Raw genomic sequence first — 8,807 nt, forward strand, 5'->3', positions numbered from 1 at the left:
GAGCTGCCCCATCTCCATCCCGAGCTTCGCTCCGCTCGCTCGGCAGCTCCGGGAGCCGGCGGGAAGCAGGAATCTTGTTTTGATTTGGGGTTGTTTTTTTTTTGTAAAAAACACGCAAAAAAAGGAAAGGCAGCAGAAGCTCCCCGGGGAGGGGGCGCAGGGCCCGGCCCCCCCAGCCCCCCCCGGCTCTCTCTCTTGATATCTATTTTTGCATTTGTATATTTTTATATAGGAAACTTTAAGCATTTGTATTTTAATAACCCTGTGAAGCACTATGAGCTCCCCCCGACCCCCCCAGCCCGAAATCCACAAAGGATTGAGACAAACAACAGGAGGTTTCTTAATTTAATGGTCAATTTGGTGATTTTACCGCCACCCCGATGCCCCTCGAGCCCAGCTCTGTCCCGGAGGGGATCAGGTGCCAAAGCCCAGCCCGGCTCCGGCGCTGGGATGTCCCGGGTGGTGTCCCCGGTGTCCCCTCCCTCCCCGTGGACTGTTCCCAAGGAGCTCGGCTGTCCTATGGAAAGGGACCCCGGGGAGGGAGGGGGCCCCAGGGACCCCCGGGGGGCCCTCTCAGAGCCTGGGCTGCTGCCCTGCGGTTTTTGGGGGGATCAGAGCATTTTGGTGGGGGGGGGGGGGGGTCCACACCACCAGCGCTGCTCCCAGTGCCGGGGGGTGGGGGGGCAGCTGGATCCCACCGCCCCCATTTTGGCTCTGTTGGCACGGGGTCCCCTCCCTGCTCCCGGCACCCCAAAGCCCCCAGCAGCCCCCAGACCCCCCCAGCCATTCCCGGGACACAAAACACAAACGTGCCTTGACAAGGGGGTGTCAGGCTGGGGTGAGCCCCCCCTGCTCCGCTCCCACGCCCTTCAGAGGGGCTGGGGGGCTCTGGGGGCTGCCCCCTCCCCCAGCTTTAATCCACTGTCACCCCTTCATTCCGGGGGGCCGGGGCCGGTTCTCTATGCAGCGGGGGGGTCCTGGGGGGTCCAGCCCCCCCAAACTGGCAATAATTCTCTCCCTGTTTGATCTCGTCCCGTCTCTGTTGTTTTAATTTGGGGAAGGGGAGGGGCGGGGGGGTTGGTTTTCACAAATCCGGTGGCTGATGTCATAAACCTGCCCCCCAAAAGGCGATTTTTTTTGGGGGGAGGGGGTGGTGGATGATTTTTTTTTTTGGGTCCCAAAGTGCTATTTTTTTGTACAAAAAGACTTAGATGAAACTGTTAGTTTTGGGGGGCTCCTTTGTAAATGGGGAACGACGAGTTCTTTTTGTAATAAACACGAGTCGCTGGCGTTGTCTGGAAATCTGAGGGGGTCCCTTGGTGGGCACGGCCGATTTTGGGGGTGGCAGGGGGTACAGGGGACACGGAGCTCCGTTTGGGTGATGCAGGGCAGGGGGCCAGGCCTGGCTGCCCCCTCCCCAGACACCCTGGCTCTCTCCTCCCTGATGCGGGGGCAGCACCTTCCTCCTCCTCCTCCTCCTCCTCCTCCTTCTCCTTTTCTTCCTCCTCCTCCTCCTCCTCCTCCTGCTGCTCCCGCTCGCTCCTCTTCCCACCGGCCCCGCGGAGGCTCCCATGGGGCGCCCAGGTGGGTGCTGGGGGGCTCAGCCGGGGCTGGGGGTCCCTTTTGGGGGTTCAGAGCCCCCCCTGGTGCGAGGTGTCCCCTGGCAGGTCCCCAGAACCTGACCTGCGTGTCCTACAAGCACCCGAGCGTGCGGGGCGCGCTGGGGGACGCGGGGGGGGCGGCGGCCGGAGCCGTGCGCTGCCCCCCCGGGCAGTGCTGCGTGGGCATCTGGAACCGCAGCCACGCTCTGGTGCAGGGTGAGACCCCCGGGACCCCCGGCCTGGGCAGGGGAAAGGGGGAGACCCCCGGGACCCCCGCTCAGGGCAGGGGGAAAGGGGGAGACCCCCGGGACCCCTGGCCTGGGCAGGGGGAAAGGTGGCTGCGCTTTGAGCCTGCTCCGGGAGGGGTTGGAGGGGCAGAAGGGGATGGGGGAGGCTGGAGGGGCTGGTCCTGCCCCAGGGGGGGATTTGAAGGGATAGAAGGGGCTGGGGCAGGACCGAGGGCTTTGGTGCTGCCCTGGGGGGGTCTTGGGGAGGCAAAAGGGGTCCGACCCGGGCCGGGCAGGAGCGGGGGCTGCTCCGGGCCGGGGGGATTGGGGAGGTTCTGGTCCCTGCCAGCGGCTCCCTTGGCCTTGGCCTTGAGCAGCGGCTGCGGCGGCGCTGGGGAGGAGCCGCTGGGGGGGGGACCCGCACGGGGGTCCCACCTGTCCCCCGCCCCCCCCCGGGGGTCCCACGGGGGTCCCACCTGTCCCCCGCCCCCCCCCCGGGGGTCCCACGGGGGTCCCACCTGTCCCCTGCCCCGCACGGGGGTCCCACCTGTCCCCTGGCCCGGGTGACCGTGCCGCTGTCCCCAGGCTGCTGGGGGGGCCGGGGAGACGCCTGTCCCTCGGCCACCTGCGCCCCCAGCCCCGCGGGCCACCCGGGCAGCTCCGTGCTGCTGTGCCTGTGCCACGGCCACCTCTGCAACGGCAACGCCACCGGCACCGCGGCGACCACCGGCGGGCTGGAGGGGCCCCGCCAGGGCCCAGGTACGGGGCTGGGGGGCACTCGGGGCTGGGGACACACAGGGGACACACAGGGGACCACAGGGCACCCTGGCACCTTCGGGGGACCCACGGGGGATCCTGAGACCTTTAGGGGACCCACGGGGGATCCTGAGACCTTTAGGGGACCCACGGGGCACCCCGGCACCTTCAGGGGACCCACGGGGGATCCTGAGACCTTTAGGGGACCCACGGGGGCACCCCGGCACCTTCAGGGGACCCATGGCGGGGTGGGGCGGGTGTTGCCGCCGCTGGGGCCCCGGCGTCCCGGCTCGAGCACGGCTCGGTGGCAGCAGCCCTGCCCCACGGACCGAGCACACGCACACACCAATGTGCTGGACGGGGAAATGGCGTTTATCAGCGGCGGAACAGGGTGATTTATAACGGGGGGTAACGGTACGGTACCGGTAAGAGGAGAAGGGTTCTGCCTGAGCGTAACATCGCGATATCTTGAGCGTGACATCGCGATATCTCCCCGCAGGGGGATCCATGGGGGAGCCGGGGGTTCTGAGGGCGCTGTGGGGGAAGCTGCAGGGGAAGCTGCAGGGTCCCCTAAAGCTGCAGGATCCCCTAAAGCTGCAGGGGAAGCTGCAGGGTCCCCTAAAGCTGTAGGGTCCCCTAAAGCTGCAGGGTCCCCCTGAAGCTGCAGGATCCCCTAAAGCTGCAGGGTCCCTAAAGCTGCAGGATCCCCTAAAGCTGCAGGATCCCCTAAAGCTGCAGGGTCCCTAAAGCTGCAGGATCCCCTAAAGCTGCAGGATCCCCTAAAGCTGCAGGGTCCCCTGAAGCTGCAGGATCCCCTAAAGCTGCAGGGTCCCTAAAGCTGCAGGGTCCCTAAAGCTGCAGGATCCCCTAAAGCTGCAGGATCCCCTAAAGCTGCAGGATCCCCTAAAGCTGCAGGGTCCCTAAAGCTGCAGGATCCCCTAAAGCTGCAGGATCCCCTAAAGCTGTAGGGTCCCCTAAAGCTGCAGGGTCCCCTAAAGCTGTAGGGTCCCCTAAAGCTGCAGGGTCCCCTGAAGCTGCAGGGTCCCCTAAAGCTGCAGGGTCCCTAAAGCTGTAGGGGAAGCTGCAGGATCCCCTGAAGCTGCAGGGTCCCCTAAAGCTGCAGGATCCCCTAAAGCTGCGGGATCCCCTAAAGCTGCGGGGTCCCCTGAAGCTGCAGGATCCCCCAAAGTGTCCCCCACCACCACCCCGGACACCCGGGGGTCGAGGGGCTTTGTGTCACCTCGGTCTCTGTCCCCAGTGCCCGGCCGGGGCGGGTCCTCGGGGACCCTGTGGCTGCTGGGTGCCAGCCCCCTCCTCATCCTCCTCATCTGTCTCGGTGTCCTCGGTAGGGACGGGGACACGGGGGGACCCCCGGGCACAGCCAGCCCCTACCCCATGTCCCCTGGGTGTCCCCAAAGGCCACATCTCTGGTGTTCCCAGAGTGGGTGAAGGTGGGGGGGACTGCAGGTGTGGTGTCACACACTGTCCCTGGGGCGGGGGGTCCCCGGTGTCCTTGTGACTCCCTTGGGGGGGGTGTCCCGGGTGGGGTGTCCCGGGTGCGGTGTCCCGGGTGCGGTGTCCCGGGTGGGGTGTCCCGGGTGCGGTGTCCCGGGTGGGGTGTCCCGGGTGCATGTCCCGGGTGGGATGTCCCGGGTGGGATGTCCCGGGTGGGGTGTCCCGGCTGGGATGTCCCGGGAGGGGTGTCCCGGCTGGGATGTCCCGGGTGGGGTGTCCCGGGTGGGGTGTCCCGGGTGGGGTGTCCCGGCTGGGATGTCCCGGGTGGGATGTCCCGGGAGGGGTGTCCCGGGTGGGGTGTCCCGGGTGGGATGTCCCGGGTGGGGTGTCCCGGCTGGGATGTCCCGGGTGGGATGTCCCGGGTGGGGTGTCCCGGCTGGGATGTCCCGGGAGGGGTGTCCCGGCTGGGATGTCCCGGGTGGGGTGTCCCGGGTGGGGTGTCCCGGGTGGGGTGTCCCGGCTGGGATGTCCCGGGTGGGGTGTCCCGGGTGGGGTGTCCCCCGGGGACCCCGGGATGCCACATTCCCCACATCCCCTCCCTGGCGAGGCGACGGGGGGCTGTTGGTCCCTGGTGCCCCCCGGTGCTGTGTCCCTGATTTGGGGGGTTCCTGTGGGGGGGTCCCCGGATCGGGGTGTCCTTGGTGTCCCCCATCCAGGACTGCGCTGGACGAGGGCCCGCACGGGGCAGCCACCGCGGGGGGGGGCGCAGAATCGGGGTCCCCCCGCCGGAGCCCCCCAGCCCGGACCTGCCTGCGCTGCGCTTCCTGCAGGTGCGGGGCACCCCGGGGCGGGGCACAGCCATAGAGGGACCCCCACGGGAGGAGGGACACCCATAGAGGGACACCCATGGGGTGAGTGACACCCATGGGCCAAAGGACACCCAACTGGGCAAGGGACACCCAACGGGGGCACCCAAGTGGGAGGGCAGGGAAGGAGGCGATGCTGGGAGGGGATGTGGGGACACCCACGGCAGAGGGGGCATCAGTCCGGGGGGCACACAGCGCTGAGGGACCCCCAGAGGTGGTCCCCGTGTGGGGGTGCCGGGTGCTGGGGACGCCCGGTGCCAGCCGCGTCCCCCGTGTGTCCCCGCCGCGGGGCAGGTGCTGCAGTCCGGGCGCTTCTCGGCCGTGTGGCGGGGCACGCTGCGCCAGCGGCCCGTGGCCATCAAGGCGTTCGCGGCCGGGGCCCGCCGGAGGTTCGCGGCCGAGCGCGCCGTGCACTCGCTGCCGCTGATGGAGCACGAGAACGTGGCCAGGCTGCTGCACACCCGGGCGGCCGCGCCCCGGGCCCGCGGGGGGCTCCTGGTGCTGCAGCTCTACCCCGGCCGTGCGTCACCCCGGGGGCTGGGGGGGACTGGGGAGGGGGTTTGGGGGGTACTGGGGGAGGATAACAGGATTTTGCGGGGCTCGGGAGATATAGGGGGCAACGGGGGTGGTGTAACAGGAGTTTGGGGGGCTTGGGGGGTACTGGGCCGGGGGGGGGATAACAGGAGTTTGGGGGGCTCGAGGGGTACTGGAGTAGTGGGGGCTCAGGGGCCTCGGTTGTAACGGGGGTTTGGGGGGCTCAGGGTGTGTGCAAGGGATTGAGGGGGCTCGGGGGGTGCGTGGGACGGTCGGGGAGCACAGCGGTGGGGACGGGGGCCCGGTGGGGGGACATGTGCGGGAGATTCTGGGGGGCGTCCCACGTCCCCTCCCGTGTCCCTCGCTGTCCCCAGGGCTCCCTGCGCCACTTCCTGGGGCAGCACGTGGGCACCTGGGCGGGCAGCGTGCGCCTGGCGCTGTCCCTGGCCCGCGGGCTGGCCTTCCTGCACCAGGAGCTGTGGCGTGACGGTGAGGGTGGCACCCCTGCTGTCCCCTGTCCCCCTGCCCGGGGCTCCCCTGCACTGTCCCACTCTGGGCTCTGCTCTGGGTTCCCCCTGCCCTGTCCCTGCCCCGTGCCCCCGTGACCCCCGGTGTCCCCAGGGCTGTACAAGCCCAGTGTGGTGCACCGGGACCTGAGCAGCCAGAACGTGCTGGTGCGGGAGGACGGCACCTGTGCCATCGGCGACTTCGGGCTGGCGCTGGCGCTGCCACCGCGTGCCCAGGACAGCGCCGGGAGCCGGCACAGCGTGGCCATCCGCAAGGTGACAGGGGGGACATGGATGGGATGGGATGGGATGGGATGGGATGGGATGGGATGGGATGGGGAGGTGACAGCCCTGGGTTGGGGATGGCACGCACCCTAGATGTCACTGGCAGTGTGGGCTGTGGCTGCCAGCTGAGCCCGTCCCTGGCCCTGGTGGCCCCGGTGGCCCCGGTGGCCCCGAGCCCCACGCTCAGGGCCCGGTGTGGCGCAGGCGGGCACCCAGCGGTACCTGGCACCCGAGATCCTGGACGAGAGCCTGGACCTGCGGGCCTGGGGCCGGGCGCTGCGCCAGGCCGACGTCTACGCGCTGGGGCTGCTGCTCTGGGAGATCCTGTCCCGCTGCCAGGCCCTGAGCCCCGGTGAGCCCCGCGCTGCCCCCGCGCTGCCCCCCGCGCTGCCCGCGGCCCCCCGGCCCCGCTGACCCCTCTGGCCGCCCCGTCCCGCCCCGCAGGAGCCCCGGTGCCGCCGTTCCGCCTGGCCTACGAGGCCGAGCTGGGCTCCAGCCCCAGCGGGGCTCAGCTGCGCCGCTTGGCCGCGGACGAGAGGCGGCGGCCGCTCATTCCCCCGGCCTGGCACCGCACCCCGCAGGTCAGAGCCCCGCGACCCCGGCACCCCCCCGGGTGGGCGCGGGCAGGGGTGACCCCCGGGGGACGGGGGGTCCGAGGGGGGGGTCCCAGCCTGGGTGCCCGGGGATGCTGAGGGTGCCCGGGGTGCCGTGCCCGTGCTTTGGGTGTCACCGCGGGGGTCTCAGGGGGGTGCGGAGTGGTTCAGGACACCCGAGGGGGGTCCCAGGGGTGTTTGGGGGGGGGTCCCTGCCCTGGGGTCCCCTCCCCGCTGGAGCGATGGTGCCGAGGGCACCGGGGGCTGTCCCCCTTCGGGGGTGACATCCCCGGGTGACCCGGGGTCGTTGGGGTCCCACAGGCCGGGGGGGCTCTGCCGGAGCTGCTGGAGGATTGCTGGGACCCGGACCCCGAGGCGCGGCTCTCGGCCGAGCGGGCGCTGCAGCGGCTCCAGCGCTTGGCCGCGGGGCCCGCACCGGCCCCGGGGGACCCCGGCCCGGGGGCCGCCCCCCGCCAGGTGCGTGCGGGGAAACTGAGGCACGGGCAGGGCAGGGGGACACCGGGAACCCACCGGGGATCTGCGGGGAAACTGAGGCACGGGCAGGGCAGGGGGACACCGGGAACCCATCGGGGATCTGCGGGGAAACTGAGGCATGAGCAGGGCAGGGGGACACGGGGAACGGGGCTGGAGGGGGCAGGACGAGACTCCGCCCCTGGGAGGAGCCCGAGCCAAGCCCCGCCCCTGGTGAAGCCCCGCCCTCCTTCCTTCCGGGAGGGGCCGCGGCCGGAGCGAAGGTGGGAGCGAAGTCCCAGGACCCCCCCCCGCACCCCAAACCCCAAATCCCCCCCGCACCCCAAACCCTCCGACTCCCGCGCAGCCCCCCCGCCGCCCGGCCCCATGCAGTCCCGGGGGGCGCCCCAAAAACCCTGACTCAGTTTCCCCTGGGTGCCGGCGGGGTTCGGGGGGTCCCCGCTCACCGCCCGTGCCCCCCCTCAGGTCCTGGAGTCTCCCCCCATGTGGAACCCTGGTGCAGGTACGGGGGGACACCCCAAACTGGGGGGGGCTGCCTTGACCCCTCCGGGGTCAGACTCCCCCCTCAATCTCCTCCTTTTCCCCCCCAGGACAGCCGCCCCCCCCCAACCCCGCGTACCCCCCGAACCCCACGTACCCCCCCCAGGTCCCACCCCCCAACCCCGTGTACCCCCCGCCCGCGGCGCCTCCCACCCCGCTGGGGGGGCCGGGGCAGCCCCCGTACCCCGCTGGGCCCCCCCCGTACCCCCCGGGGCCGCCTCTGGCCCTCTCGGGCCCCCCCTTGGGTCCCCCCCTGCCGCAGCCCCCCCACCCGGGGGTGCTCCCGCACCCGGGGGTGCTCCCCTCGCTCCCCCCCGGGCTGGACAAGAAGGCGGCCAAGAAGATGAAGAAGAGGATGAAGAAGGCTCACAAGAGGCACAAGGTGGGGGGACCCGGGGGGGGGCACGGGGGGTCACCCCCAGACCCTCGGTGCAGAGCTCATGGCTCTGCTGTCCCCCCCAGCGCTCTTCGTCCTCGTCCTCCTCCTCCTCGTCCAGCAGCTCCGACTGAGGCACCCCCAGGACCCCCCAGGACCCCCCAGAATCACCTGGGACCCGCCAGGACCTCCTGGAACCTCTGGGACCACCAGGAACCGCCTGGGACCACTTGGGGACCCCCATCCTGTCCCCATGTCCCCCATCCCCTGCTGCCGAGGGGGTCCCGGGGTGTCCCCGCTGTCCCCCAATAAAGCTCTGGGACACCCCAATGTGCGTCAGCGTCTCCTTCGCGCCGAGGGGGGCTGGGCTTGGGGGGGTCACAAACCCCAATGCTCCCAGGGAGGGGGGCTGCCCTGTGCCCCCTGTGCCCCTATTGCCCCCAGCCCTTCCTATTGCCCCCCGTTGCCCCATGTCTCCCATACACAATTCTATCACACCTTTATTCGCTCACCTTTACCCTCATTTCCCCCAGAGCTGCCCCAGTGCCCCCATTACTCCCTCATTGCCCCCCATTG

General features: G+C 70.3%; 1 protein-coding gene across 1 annotated transcript; it reads left to right on the forward strand.

The window, feature by feature from the left end:
- Positions 1-1,571: 1,571 nt before the first annotated feature.
- On the forward strand, positions 1,572-8,561 carry LOC132085711 (anti-Muellerian hormone type-2 receptor-like). Its single transcript, XM_059491145.1, is given in 15 exon segments — positions 1,572-1,584; positions 1,668-1,817; positions 2,414-2,587; positions 3,843-3,929; positions 4,756-4,817; positions 4,819-4,869; positions 5,200-5,427; positions 5,814-5,928; positions 6,061-6,221; positions 6,435-6,582; positions 6,675-6,811; positions 7,145-7,300; positions 7,781-7,817; positions 7,906-8,237; positions 8,318-8,561. Coding segments are annotated over 15 exon segments (1,899 nt in total). The 3' UTR covers positions 8,366-8,561.
- Positions 8,562-8,807: the final 246 nt, after the last annotated feature.

The sequence above is a fragment of the Ammospiza nelsoni genome, chromosome 32 (assembly GCF_027579445.1).
Source record: "Ammospiza nelsoni isolate bAmmNel1 chromosome 32, bAmmNel1.pri, whole genome shotgun sequence".
In the NCBI taxonomy this organism is placed as follows: domain Eukaryota; kingdom Metazoa; phylum Chordata; class Aves; order Passeriformes; family Passerellidae; genus Ammospiza; species Ammospiza nelsoni.